The sequence below is a fragment of the Dermochelys coriacea genome, chromosome 9 (assembly GCF_009764565.3).
Source record: "Dermochelys coriacea isolate rDerCor1 chromosome 9, rDerCor1.pri.v4, whole genome shotgun sequence".
Lineage (NCBI taxonomy): Eukaryota > Metazoa > Chordata > Testudines > Dermochelyidae > Dermochelys > Dermochelys coriacea.
The window spans coordinates 24,763,716-24,779,064 of NC_050076.1; the positions used below are offsets into that span (position 1 = coordinate 24,763,716).

Consider the following 15,349-nt stretch of genomic DNA (forward strand, 5'->3'; position numbering starts at 1 on the left):
ACACCAATTGTTTAATTTGAAATGTGCTATGAAATGAAAAATGTACATGGAATGTATGTGGTTAACCTGGATTCACATTAACTGAGCATTATAAGTGATTCAGACAGAAATAATGCAGCAGTGCTTTCAGTCATTCTGTTGTCCTCTTTAAATAGCCAGAAGTGAGCGGTTTCTAATGCAGAGACAAGTTTGAATTCAGGAGTTGAAGAGCCAGTGTTGAACAATACAAGCCATACCATGATTCTCTGTTGACCATGTCAGTTACTATAGAATATAAGCTTTCATTTTTCAAGTTTCTAGTCCCTCTGGCATGAAAACCTTCTAGATGTAAATCCATGTGTGTCAATCTTACTCAGCCTGCAAACAGGCATAAAATTAAATTCTTAGATTGGGTCAGTGCCTATTGACTAAAAAGGGAGTATTGCCAATAACTTCAGTGGGCACTCCTATTGACTTCAATGGGCTATGGACTCTAGGAGAGGTATGAAATGACCCATTCGTGTCAGGTGGCTGTTTCGTTCAAGTCTGATAAGTATCACCTTGATCATATTAGCAGAGGCATTCAGATGTTCCAGTACTGTGGACTGAGTTTGGGATTATAGACAGATCTTGAACAAGTAGATTATCTCCATTCTTTTTCTCCCAACCTAAAATTCACTTAAACATATGCTGTTCCCTGGTATGGTTATTTATCACTGGGCTAGCATTGACAATGTGCTGCATGCTGTAAAAGACAAAGACAGACCCTCTCCTGAAAAATTCACAGTCTTAAAAAGTCAGATACAGAGAACACAAGAGTATATTCGGAGGGGAAGGAATAATTTAAGGGGCTTGGTAGTGGTGTGTCTCTGGAGGAGAGTGGAACATTACTAGTGTTGGAATTTTAACACTCAGCATATAAATGACAAAAAATGGTACTCTGCACAGGACCCAATTAGCTCACTACAGGGAGACTACAGGCAATATTACCATACAGTTCAGCAAATACTGGCATATTTGAAAATCTGAAGAAAAAAAACAACCCAATCTGTTCCCCATATGTATGGAAAACAGCATTGAGTTTTATTTTCCTTAATTGCTGTTTAGCTGCATGCACTTGACTTTGCTAGTAAGTGAATGCAATTACCTACCGGTACTTCACTTTGATCCTGTCATTGTCTGGGTTGCAGTAGAGTCTTTCCAGATGCTCTTGAGAGTCATTGGTCACACTTTGCCAGGTCTGAGTAGCAGTCCTCCTGATCTGCCAGTGATATGGCAACACAGTATGATGTTTGGGACAGTCATTGCCATAAATACAATTGCCCTGCAGAAAATCCACACAGATCTCTATCCCATCCTCCTGGTGGGTGTGATATTGCAGCTGGTTCAAAAGTTCGAACACAAGATCAAGTGAAGCCTCCTCACTTTTGTCCTGGAAGAGCCCAGCACTGAATTCATCATTTGGGTTCAAATTGTACTGCATCAAGCAGTTATTCTCCTGGAATAATCCAGATGTGTAGCCTTCCAGTATCTTGTCTGGGCACACTGGACAGGCTGCAGCATCACTAGAGACTGAGTGAAAGGGGTGATGCTGGAATGATTCATTAGTGGAATCAGCAGCAGTCCCAGGATTGGTTTCTGATGGGAAGCCCTGAACCCCAGACTGAATCTCCTGCTCAGGGTGACCAGGGGGAGGATGAGTCTCTGGGATTTGACCTTGCACATCTGAAGCTCCTGGCATCAGCACAGCCACATTGCTGCCCGGCTGGGGACAAGGGGCACTGAGTCCTAGGGCCTTTTTCACAACAGGTTCACATAAATTGCTATGACCTCCACTTTGGCCTCTGTGCACAAAGACCCCATCCAGGTTCCCAGCTCCCAGCAAACTGGTGAAGATTGGCCGCAAAGCCCTGAGAGTTTCTGTGTCCAGCCTCTTCTGCACTTGCTGCTTCTTCTTGAAGCAAGACTTTACTGGGGGGATCTTATCAGACAGCCCTATCGGGGGTAGGAAGTCTTCTGAAGGAGGGCACTTCATCCCTGGACAGTGGGCCTGCTGCACAACACAGGCAGGCTCCAGTTCAGCATCCATCCGACACGGACTCTGCTCTTTCCAAATCACTTTCAAACTCCCAGAGCCTCACAAGAGCCAAGCTAGGGCAGAAGGGAAAACAGGACAGTTAATCTCTCTAATTGCTCAAGGTTGACACAAACAAGATCACTCCTGGAGAGAATTTCAGGCTGACAACAGCAAACTCCTCCTCTTTCTGTGTCTGTGGGTAGCCCCCAGGCACGTAAAGCATGAAACCAACTAAACTCAGACTAATTAATCCCAACCACACACTTGCAGTCTTCTCACACACAGTCTCAGAGACACATTCAGACATGCACACAGTCCCTTGAGGGGGCAGGGAGAACTGATTGCGGGGGGCAACTAAAAAGATAGAACAGGAACAGGAGTAAGGTCACAGGGCTAAATGAAGGGAACCCGACAGGGACACCGAGCAGACAACCCCAGACAGCGCCCACTGCTCCTCAAAGGTGTCAAGGGAGCCAGCGGATGCTGCCCAGAGGAACTCTGCCCGGATGCATGAATGGATTGAGGAGTGGAAATAGGCCCCACAGTCGCAGGAAATCCCATCAGCCAACCTCCTCTCCCTGGTTCTGGAGATGGCCATTTTGGCAAGGGCTAGGAGGAGGTTGACAAGGAGGTCCCACGAATTTGTGGGGCCACCAGATAGGGAGTGCATAGATAAGAAGGTGAGGGGAAAAGTGCAACCAAAAAACACAGGCCTCGCTGCGAGCGTGCCCTTCTTCCCATCCTGATGCGTATTACTAAAAAGGGCTTTGGCTCATCATATTGTACAGAAGTAAGCATTGCACTGTTCCTTCTCTCTCTGTCTCATATACACACAGACACTGACCCATCCAGAGATTCACACCCTCACACAAACAATGTAATATGTCCCCACCACTTTTAACACGGTCTTATTCTCTCTCTCTCTCTCTCTCTCTGACACACATGTATTCTCATTCCCCATGCAGATACATTTGCTCTCATACAGTCTCATATGCCCACATACACACACTTTTAATTCTAGGGTTGAAATCGTGACCTGATTAAAGTCAATAGCAAAGCTCCCATTAACTTCAATAGGGGTCAGGATTTCACCCTTAGTCTTTAAACAGTACTGCAAATACTTACCCACCACTCCCTTCCACGACAAAAACCCCAGTCTCATACATGCCTAGACACTCCCATTTTATGCCCAGATACAGCCTCACACAGTCCCACATGCCCATATACTCTCTCTCAGTCTGACTCACACATAGTACTGCACTCAATCCCCCTTGTGTGACACACCAACAAGCTCGCTTGCTTACTGCACTGCTCAGGAAAGGACATCAAGGAGTTTGAATTTCTCAGGAATAAGGGAAACATTTATAAAAAAAATGGAAATGTCAATAATTTACAAGAGGGAAAAACCAAATGTTTCCAAAATGCAAGTACATAATTACATTTCTAGTGGGTTACTGGAAGACAAAATACTGATTTATTAGCCAAGAGTTTGATATTTTATTATTACATTTAATTAAAAACTATTCAAACTCACCACGTCGCCTAAAATCTTACTATTTAGTACATCAGAGTTTATGATTTGATGAAAATATGCATTCAAGTGAGAGTAACTGATTATGCTGAAGTAAAACCTCTGAAAACCCAGATACAATCCAATTATTGTTTCCATGCTCAAAGTCTGTTCTACAAAATGATCTAGTTTTGATGGCATACTTTTACAGTAAAGTACTGTATTTACTTACAAACATTTCACATTAAATTGAGTACAGTGTTATCAGGACTGTCAGGAAAAATGAAATAAAATTAGGTAAATGCTGTTGCGCCCTCTGACTTTAAGTTCTTAGGGTTACTTTGAAAGGTGACTCTACCAGTCTGCCAACTAGAACACAAGTTCAGCTGGATCACATTTTTACTCTTCCACAGTCACTATCAATCAGTTCTCTACTTGAACCATAAAACACCACCTTAAAGCTTCAATTAACTTCAAAGGCCCGTCTGACTTAGGTTTAAACCCTCAAAGACAAGAGGATCCAGAGTTATGGAAGTTGCATTCTGCTACACCCATGACTAGCAGCCCGCGTGGTATGTAAGTGGTTCAGGGAGCCTTATTCTGCCGGGGAACAACTGGGGGACTTAAAGACCTTTTCAGCTACATCTTTAATGCTATTTCAATACTGCTATGGCTCACTCGACTACTTTCTGGGTCTGTGCTATATTTTTAAAAGAACAGCTTGTTCTGTTTTATAGAACCGAGTTCCTCAACGTGTCTATAAAAACAGAAACCAACGGGAACAACAAGCATTACAATCGGTAGCCATCTATATTTAACATTACAAAACGACCAGTATTCTTTTGAAATAATGTTGAACTCCAGTAGCTCTACGTTGAGACCTTGCGTGCCATGTTTCAGCACAGAGACGGGTCTCACGGGTGGCAGACTAAGCCCCTGACAATTAGGAATCGCCATCATAGAAACCGACCGCCCTTCGCTCGGCTGGGGAAGCGACTCCCCAGCCGCCCTAACAAACAAAGCTGCCAACGCCACGGCTGGACTGGGCCCCTGGGGACTTTCTGCCTCCCCACAATCAGCCTGGCAACACAAACAGTGCGGATCCGCCCCAAGCTTTGACCTGCCAGCCGCACCGCCTCTCGCACACACGCCCGGCCCGGCCCGGCCCGGCCCGGCCGACCCCTCGCTCAGTTAGAGGGAGGCTCCCGCATTCAGCATTAATGTCAAGGCACTTTTAAAACAAGACTCCTAGGGCGGGGGACCAGGGCTTTACGGTCCGCCTGTTGCAATCAGGCGGTTACTTTCCCTCCGATCGTTTGTTTTCACAGTACCTGCCTCTCCTCTCGCAGCACAGCCCCGAAGTTGCTCCGCGGCTTACCCGAGAGCCAGCAGCAGCGCCCGGGAGGAAGCTGAAGGGAGCAGGAGACGGTGCCTGGGGTTCTGCCAGCCGCGGAGCCGATGCTTGGCTGGAGGGGCTCAGCCGAGCTAGCGCTCTGGAGAGAGCGACAGCCGCCTTCTTCCGCTCGCGCTCTGCAGCGTGTGAAGCTCATCTGGCTCTCAGAGCCCTCCCGCCTGCCGATCGGTACGTGACAAACCCCCCATTCCGCCCTCAGGAGCCGCAGCGCCACGGCCCTCCCGATCCCCCTGCTTCTCACATGTTACACTGTAGCTGTTTAAATATTGCTTCCGGAAAGCACTTGCCAGGCAGCTGCACGACTCTGGGAGGAGCTATGAAGAGGCAAGCGATCGGATCTGCACTTCTCCGCACCAGGAATCCAGACTCCTCCCTCCTTTAGCGTGTGTGTGAGCGACAGAGGGAGAGAGAGAACGCTCCTGTTTGTTTGTATAGCTCCCATTCTGTACTCTCTGTGCGCCTGAAAGCCCCACAGGGGCTCACTGAAGGGTCACTTTGTTCTGGAGACAGACAGGGAGAGAAGTATGCACGGAAAGACTCCGTTTTCGGTCACATACTGAACAAATCATCATGTTTTAGTCCTCTCCTCCCCTCCCCTCCCCTCTCACTGTAATCAGAGCTGCACTTTAAGCAAACCAACCAACCAACCACCCACCCAGTAAAAACACAGAGAGCAGAACTGGAAGGCTCCCATAAAGTCATGATCCTGTAATTAACACACACGCATCCATTCACCCACCCGCTGGACATAATTTCCTGAGAAAAAAGAGTCCGCTTCTGCCTGTAGCTTACAATGAGTGTCGGATCTGGAAGGACAAAAAGCAAGGGGCCAGGGGAAATGGGGAATGCAGAAGTGGAGAGGGAGTGATACTATTTACATGGAAAAAAAATGAGGAGTACTTGTGGCACCTTAGAGACTAAACACATATTTGGGCATAAGCTTTCGTGGGCTAAAACCCACCTCATCGGATGCATGCAGTGGAAAATACAGTAGGAAGATATATACACACAGAGAACATGAAAAAATGGGTGTTGCCATACCAATTGTAACCAGACCAATCAATTAAGGTGGGCTATTATCAGCAGGAGAAAAAAAAAACTTTTGTAGTGACAATTAGGAAGGCCCATTTCAAACAGTTGACAAGAAGGTGTGAGTAACAGTGGGGGGGGTAAGGGAAATTAGCATGAGGAAATAGTTTTTACTTTCTGTAATGACCCACCCACTCCCAGTCTTTAGTCAAGCCTAATTTAATGGTGTCCACTTTAGAAAAAACTACTTCCCCAGTTTGGACACCATTAAATAAATACAAAGGCCCCATCCTATATTATCTGTACACCACAAATTCCCACTGTAGCCAGTCAGAGTTTAGGGTTTGCAAAGAATGTCGGATTAGGTCCCCAAATAGCTCTTTATATGTGAATAAAATATGTGCTTAGATGCATATGTGTGTGAGAGAGAGATGGGTACTAGTCTCTTAAAACTGAATAAATGTAACATGACATCAATCCTCATGGTTTAGGACAGTGGCTCTCAACCTTTCCAGACTACTATGCCACTTTCAGGAGTCGGATTGGTCTTGCATACCCCCAAGTTTCAACACACTTAAAACTACTTGCTTACAAAAATCAGACATAAAAATACAAAAGTGTCACAGCACACTATTACTGAAAAATTGCTGACTTTCTCATTTTTACCATACAATTATAAAATAAATCAACTGGAATATAAATATTGTACTTACATTTCAGTGTATAGTATATAGAGCAGTATCATTGTCTGTATTAAATTTTAGTTTGTACTGACTTCGCTAGTGTTTTTTATGTAGCTTGTTGTAAAACTAGGCAATATCTAGATGAGCTGATGTACCTCCGGGAAGACCTCTGCATGAGCATACCCCTGGTTGATAACCACTGGTTTAGGAGAGACAGACTCCATGGATGAAATCCTTGGCCCCAGTGAAGTCAATGGCAAAATTCCTATTGACGTCAATGGGGCCAGGATTTCACACCATGAATGAGCCGATCAAATCTAAGGGCCCAATCCTGCAATGAGCTCCATGTGGATCTGTGTGGAGCCCCTCTGAAGTCAATGAGGTTCCATGTGGGCAGATCTCTGCACCAGGCAGAGCCCCTTTTACTGTAATGGAGCACCATGTGGCACAGGCATGGGCCTGCACTGAGCTCACTGAAGAATTGGGGCTAAAGCCATTCATTAATATTTGTTTAGCATTTTAAAGAGGAAAACATTATAGAAGTACTATTACTATAATATACAAGCAATTTGGTTTTTTCCTGCATTTTTCTTAGGATATCTTTATCTCATATATTTTATATATGGTTTTGTAAACAATATGTTTCTAATTTTGCTTTTGTGCACAGCCGTTACCATGCTGTCATTTTTGTTGCTATACTTTGTGCATATGCCAGAACACGACGAATTAGTTCAATATGTTGGTGCCATTGGTTGAGATGTTTCTATGGTGAGTCACATACATACATTTGATTAGTGGGTTTCAGCAGAAGGCCTGGCTATGTGTCCCTCAACTTCAAGGGACTTGATAGCACCAGAATTCCATTTACCTGGGGGTAATTAACTACCCAGTTACAGTGAATTATAATGAGGTAAGTAATACAACATAGAAGCCATTGTAGTGTAATTAATATTTTTTTTAGACAAGGGCTCAATCCTTCACTCCTTGTGTACCCAGATGCCTAGTTACTTTAGAGAGAGTTCTGGATGCAGAGGAAAATGCAGGATTGGGCCCCAAAATTGTGTAGGTCATTTTTAGATTAAATAACTAACCTCAGACTGCAATTTGAAAATATATTTTAAATGCAGAGAGAAAAACTATTTTATGTCATTGCTGTATTCAAACTAAGGGATTTATCTTCATGAGCTGGGGGCTGACTTCATTTGAGAGTAGCATAATAAAGAGTGGATTATAAGGGTATCCCAGCTGTAGCATAAATGAAACACAAATCTTCATTATAATTATTATTACATATTTAAGGAGTGCTGAGTGTCCAAAAAGTTACACAGGATCAAGCCTGTAGTCTTTGTAACTACACTATACTTTGACTAACAAAACAAGAGCTTTACAACATGCAGAATATGGAATATGCTGCCATGTCTGCATTTATGTCAGACTGAACTAACTACACAGCTCAGTTTATTTTTTAAAAACTACCAACACAGAAATTATCTAATCTGTTTGGAACAGCATATTTTATATGTAAACTATAAATAACACATACAGTCAAACTCTGCACTTAGAGAAGCATGCACAATTCCCACTCATTTCAGTGGGGTTGACAGAGTAACTCAGGTAAGAATTTGGCCCAGGATATCTATCTTTCTGTAGACAGACATATAATTTAAGAAGATACAGCCTGGCACAGTGCAGGATCACACAGCACTTTCAGAGGCTACACATCTTACAAAGAGAAACCATGACCACCATGAAGATATCTCATTTCTATTTACATGTTTCATCCCCTTGGCAATAGCAAGTGTGTTTTAATTAATTCTTTCAAATGGTAAACTGTATCAGAGTGCTGTAATTAATGATTTTGACATCTAAGTAGTGGAATACTCAGTATGTGCACTTCATTTCTATATTGGAGTCAGACAGGAAGCTTCTCAGTTTTAGCCTCAAATGTTCCTATTTAAAAAAAAAAGAAAAAAGAAAAAAAAAAAAGAAGGGTTCAGGCTTCAACATACATCCTTCTGATAAAAATAAAATCTCCTTGACATTTGGATACTTGCAGAATGACATGTATAATTTCCCAAAACACAAAGCACCACATTAAGCTGATCTTACTGTCATGGAGCGAAGCTAAAGTGGGTGCAACTTGGGAGAATGCTGCAGAAGAAGGGGGAGCAGCAGATGTGCTGCTTACTTCCTTCCCTCTTATGGCCCTCTGAAATTCAAATCTACATAACTGGGGCTCTGTAGATCTGGGTGTGGTGAAGAAAGGTGAGTCAGGAGCCAAGAAAGAATCGCTCTGTGAAATGCTTCTATCCTAACTCAATGTACTTCTACTGTCTATCCTAGCAAAAGAGAATGCTCATTATTTCTTTTCCATAGCTTTTACCCCAGCCTATGAGATAAATGGTAGCCAACGGACCCCTCCTGCCTAGGGTTGCGAGGTGTCTGGGTTTTGACCAGTAAGTCTGGTCAAAAAGGGGACCTGACAGCGTCCAGTCCGTACTACTGACTGGACACCAAAAGTCCAGTTACCTCAGTAACCAACCACAATTGGCTTCCTTTGTGCCGCTGGGAGAGCAGGAAGAGCAGCTGCTGCTGGAGCTGGAGGAGCACTCCGGAACTTCCTTGCTCTGGTAGAAAGAGGTACCGGTGGCTGGCACCTGGGAGAGGGATCCTGAAGGGCAGGGTTTTTGAGGATCGATGCTGGCAGCTGGGCTCACTGCCCGGATCCCCTTCTTAGCCTCCTTGTGCCTCGCCTCTGGTGTGCTGCGCCGTGTTCTGCCCCAGTCACCCCTTCAGCGCAGCTCTCCCTCTCCCATCCTGCCCCAGTCACCCCCCAACGCAGTTTTCCCTCCCCCATGCTGCCCCAGTCACCCCTCTACCACTCAGCTGGCAGGGGGAAGGAGGTGGAGAGAGCAGCAAATGATGGAGGGTGGGTGGGGGAAGAGGAGTGGGGGGGGCTCGAGTGAAGAGGCAGAGCAGGGGTGGGGCATTAGGGGGAAGAGGTGGGGCAGAGGGCAAGGGAGCTTCTGGCACTCAGTGTCTGATTTCCACAAATTGGCCACCTTATTCCTGCCACGGAGGCCCAAAAAAAAGTCGGATTCATCACATGGATGGTGGGAACGTGCATGTGTTCTGTCTGCGTATGTTCTCAGGATCCTTTCTGCAATCCCATCTGCTTGATCTGGATGCTGCAGAAGAAACTATGAGAGGAGACACTCAGGTTTCTCCTCCTCCTATTGCTTTTTGAAGGAAACAGAGTTGTCCTAGAGAATCTGAAGATAGAGCAGCTTTTTGAACTACATGCTTCTACTTGTAATAAAAAGGTGCAGAAAGGGCTAAGATTCCCAGAAAATGACTATCAAACTGAGCTGTCTTACTAAATAGATATTGTGCCATCAAGTCAGGTGGAAACAATGTAAGTAGTGGGTGTAGCCAGAAACATCTACTGAAAAGATTAAAATCCCATAGCTAAACTTTGGGGGATGCTATGTAGCAGGGCTCTACTACAGGAGCTGTTGGGCAGAAACTGCAGCAAGGGGCCAGGACATATGAAAACATACAGAAAACTTTTCTAAATCCCATGGTGTCGGAGATCAGTTTCCCATCACTTCACACACCATTTACAGATGGTCTCTGTATGCTTATGGTGGAAATGCATCCGATGAAGTGAGCTCACGAAAGCTTATGCTCTAATAAATTTGTTAGTCTCTAAGGTGCCACAAGTACTCCTTTTCTTTTTGCGAATACAGACCAACACGGCTGCTACTCTGAAACCTGTCTGTATGCTTAGACACCCTCAGAAACATTTATCTTTGGCCACGCCAAGGCGCAGGGTTTTTGCTAACAGCAAGTTAAATCAAAGCAGCATTAATTTATCAGATTTCTGCAGTGATTTAGTGCATGATCTTTTAAGTCTATAGGAGATTTGACAATTACTTTTACAGGAGCAAGACAGGACCCTTTTTTAATTTTTCCAGAGCTAATACTCTGATGTGTCCCACCCACTTTAAAACTTCCTCAAATTATGCCCTCTTTCTGGAGTTGGTAGATCTTTTCCAGATTGTCCACAGTTTTGTATGTCAGAATACTACATAGGAGATTTTAGTTTATGCATAGAACTTGGAGGCAGGCATCATAGAATGTTACTACACTTTCCAGGGCACAAGCCATGGAAGCATATGGCCCTAAGTTTTTAAACATACATTTTTTACTGACTTCTTAATAATTAGGAAAACAAGTTAGTGACGCGAAAAATACTTTCATCCTTGAAGATATTTTTCCCAACTGCATTATCTAGTTTAGTCATTTGCCTGAAACTTTGTGTTTACATTTTCATTTTTTCAAAATATGGGAATGGTGAACTTTGAAACTACTGAAAAGAAAAGGCTCTGAATGAAGGTCTTGTTTAGCACATATCTCTGTATAGCTCCTGAGCTGGTCCCTTCAGATAAAGGTGTTGCAAGGTCAGCATGCAAACTAGTTTGTACAGTAAGAAGGCTACCCTCCTTTGTGAAATTACAGTGTGATCATGAGTAAGTGCAACACCTTTGTTATTTTAAGAGCTTAGCTGCTAGAAACAGCAGCTCAGTAGCTAACACCCATACTAAGAAAGCCCACATAACACTGAAGTTAACACAGAAATGTAGTTTTGAGGTTATTTGTAAAACTTGGACTCACCTGCTGCTTTTCAGTGGAGGATCTCAAAGCATTTTACAAAGGTCAAGCTTCACAATACCTTTTGAGGTACTTACGCATTATTGTTCCCACTTTGTAATTTTGATTGGAAATACAGGTTAGGTGATCTCCCAAGTTTATACAAGTCAATAGAAGAGTCAAGAATACAGTTCAAGGATGGGATCTTGTCTCAAATTAAAGTAATTGCAAGATTTCCAGTAACTTTAATGGGGCCAGAATTTCACACCAGGATTCCTGTATCATTTCCTTGATCTAACCACCATTTCATATTTTTCATTTACTGTATATAGTAATTTTCACAACCCGCTCTACAAGTGCTTTCAAAATGGGAAAGTATCATTACTGTTGTAACACACTTTGAGATCTATGGAGACAAAATGCTATCTAAATGTTAAATATTATCAATATTACACAATTTAAATGGTCTGATGTATATTTTTTTTTAAATCAGAAAGAGTGAAGTGACTCACCCAAGGTCAAACAGCAAACCACTGGCAATGGGAATGGAAACTAGGTCTCCTGACTCCCAGTCTACTGCCCTTTCATCATTGTAAAGGATTCTGTAGAATTGCCTTTTTTCTTTACTGTGTAGCAGCTCTTATGAAAAGGTGAGAGAAAGGAATGGATAAGCTTCCTGTTCTCTTTAATTAAACCACTGAATAGCTACTAATTATTTATTTACAGTAAGTGGAGTACAAAGCCAGAATTACTTTAATATTTTATCAAAACTCTCCTGTCAGCGTTTCACATCCATTAAATATAATTTGCTAATGTTTAAAAGCTTTGGATAAATGAGATGTAAATACATTGTGCAGAAGCCAAGGAGTGAAGCTAATTATCCAAGGAAATAATTCATCTATACAAACTTCTATTTATTAACAAGCTGTCACTCTGTACAAAGTAATCAAATAGATGGTATCTTTTGAGGCCTGTGCTTGATAGCCTCAAAAGGCACCATCTCGTTAACCTCTGAGGATAGAACAAGAAGCAATGGGCTTAAATTGCAGCAAGGGCACATTGGGCTCACTATTAGGAAAAACTTTCTAATTGCCAGGGCATTTAAGCACTGAAATAAATTGCCTAGAGAGGTTGTGGAATGTCTGTCATTGGAGATTTTTAAGAGCAGGTTAGATACACACCTGTATCTCAGTCCATAATGTCAGTGAGAGGTGCTGAATCTGGTAGATAATCTATCTTTTGGGACTCTAATTTATTTGGGTCCATTTTTAGTGCAAAATACTTCATAGTTTGGGTTTTATTAGACTACCACTTTTAAAAAAAGAAATTATAGCACTTTCTATAAATAAATAATGTGGACTTCTGGCAAACTCCAGTTCCTGGATGTCTATTTCCACCGGCCCTCTTTATCCTATCCTTGATAATTGTAACCCTACAGCCTTTCTGTGATTTTAATTTTTGATTTTCAAAAATTAAACAATATGCTTGGAATGCTCACATGAGGGAAAGGTAATGAAGAAGATGAAGATCAGTCCTGAATGTAATGGAGATCCGCAGGAGGAAGGCAGCAAAGGTTTGTGAAATAGGTCCAGGGCAATAGCTTTAGCTATGGTGCCACCTAGTGGGCAAATCTTGACCTTCTCTACACTGATCATTTTCATAATTTTTCCCAATGTTGCTTTAGCCTCGGTGTAGCTGAAACTGCAAAGTCCAAACAGGATGAGGTGAGATTTTTCAAAAGCTCTCAGCATTGCCTTAAAATTGTTTCTAAATCTGCTTCCAATCTGAGTGCTTAGCATTGACCTACCTTTGCTCCTACTGGGAGATGTGACAGAGTGAGAATAGTCTAGGGCTGGCTCACCACTCTGCATTTTGTAACCGTCCCACTCCCTGCATGGGCTAAATTGGAAGATAATTGATTAGGACTGGGTGATTAACCAGTTAACAAGGGGATTCATCTTACTAGCTAGGGACTGTTAAATAGGAGACAGGAAGAGGGACAGGAAGAAAGGGTAGAGGAGACCAGGATCTCAGAGAGGTGAGACCTCTCATCTCCTGTGCTAAGGAGATAGGCTGTGAAGCTTGGTGAAGGTCTTATGGTGATGGGACATGAAGCTGATAAGACACTGTAAATAAACCATAATGAACTCACATAAGAGTATCAAGTATCAGAGGGGTAGCCGTGTTAGTCTGTATCCACAAAAACAACAAGGAGTCTGGTGGCACCTTAAAGATTAACAGATTTATTTGGGCATAAGCTTTCGTGGGTAAAAAAACCCCACTTCTTCGGATGCATGGACAGACTACATAATTAATGTAGTCCTGCTTGTACCACATCGCTGACTGATGCAGTCACAAATCTCATATAGTTCAGTAGTATTGTATATCTGATTAACACGTGTTGTCTTTTGGGAGGACAGCAGTGTCCTTCTGCATGAACGGTTTTGAGCAGACACTTCTGTTAACCCATGAGACACACAGATTATTTGACTTTCTGGTACTATCCATGAGCAAATCTACAATAAGAATCAAGTCTCAGACTAGTCTGTTTTCCTCTGTGCCACCCACTTGGTCCTTCTGTGTAAATGGAAAAAGTTGGCTAATTTAAAAATTAAATTAAGGGTTCAGATGAATTATTCCTGCAGATTAAAAATAAATACACTTGTTTGATTTTTTTTTTTTTTTAAATACAGTATAGGCCTGATTTTCCTTTCACTTATACTGATGGAAACCAAGAGCAATTCCAATGAAGTGAATGGAATTACCCCATCATAAAACCACAATGAGTGAGAACCCCATGGTATTCATGGTTGTAGGAGCTCAGCCCTTGTGCTAGTATGTAACCACATCAGAAGTGTGTTTCCCCTTATGCATCATAAATTCCACATTCCCATTGGTGCTCAAAATCTCATATTAAGAATGTGACCCAGCTATGCATTTCTTTTTAGCGAGTAAGGTCTTGATTGCTTAGTAAAACCACTGTATTACCCATAAGAAGTACACAGATACAATATACATTTTCTGCTTGCTCTTTTCTGGCTTGGTCATAAGAAGTATCTGTGTGTGTAGTCTGATTAATTTGTGGGGATGTGGAATTAATGATTCAGACAGTCTCTACCCTAAAAATATTTAGCTGTTGATCATTTTTACAGACACATCTCGCTATTTTAGGGTTGTGGGCTGAGGACTGTGGGCCTCAAAGCACTGGCCTATATATCTGCAAGATGGTCCAATGTTTTCAATTTATTAGTACAATGAAACTTACTGATTTTTGGAAATATGTAATTAATTGTTGTTGTAATTTAGGTATCAATTCTGCCATGGGAGCTGGTCACCTGAAGAACTGCTCCAAATTCTGAAAACTCCTTATTATGAAAGAAATAACTTTATACAATAAACTGCCTTTATGCTTCAAATAGACATTGCTTGCCATTAACTCATCACGCAAACAAAGCCATTTAGTTGTATGCAAAATCTTTCAGCCTTTTTTAACGATGTCTTTCTAGGTGATTTTTTCCACTGCAACTATAAACATCAGTGTTGCACTAGCCAGAGGGAAATTGATGTCCTCTCTACACTGTAATTCTGACCAATGTGGGGGGCCTGGTTCATAGATTCAAAGGTCAGAAGGGAGCACCGTGATCATCTAGATTTCTAGTCTGATCTCCTGCACAAACATAAGCCATAGGACTTTTCCACAATAATTCCTGTTTGAGCGAGAGCCTCTTATGGAAAAACATATGTTGATTTAAAAGTTACCAAGGATGGAGACTCCACCACAACCTTGGTAAATTGTTCCAATGATTAATTACCCTCACTGTTAAAAATTTACACCTTACTTCCAGCCTCAATTGGTTTAGCTTCAATCTCCAGCCATTAGAGCTTGTTAAACCTTTGTCTGCTAGATGAAGAGCTCAATATCAAATATTTGTTCCCCCCCGTAAGTACTTATAGACTGGACCAAATCACCCTTTCCAACACATTACAGCACCCTTAGTTTGGTA

General features: G+C 42.5%; 1 protein-coding gene across 3 annotated transcripts in view; it reads right to left on the bottom strand.

Moving 5' to 3' along the window:
• Positions 1 to 15,349, bottom strand: part of LOC119861841 (TCDD inducible poly(ADP-ribose) polymerase) — a 63,628-nt gene that overhangs the window by 33,546 nt on the left and 14,733 nt on the right. The window contains exons 1-2 of one of the 3 annotated variants that reach the window (XM_038417505.1): positions 4,898 to 5,577; positions 1,131 to 2,130 (exon numbers count right to left, since the gene is read on the bottom strand). In XM_038417505.1, coding sequence (XP_038273433.1) covers positions 1,131 to 2,068 — 938 coding nt within the window. In that variant the 5' untranslated portion in view covers positions 2,069 to 2,130; positions 4,898 to 5,577. Of the gene's footprint in view, positions 1 to 1,130; positions 2,131 to 4,897; positions 5,578 to 15,349 lie in introns of those variants that run through there. The other 2 variants (XM_038417507.1, XM_038417506.2) reach the window with 2 other exon arrangements.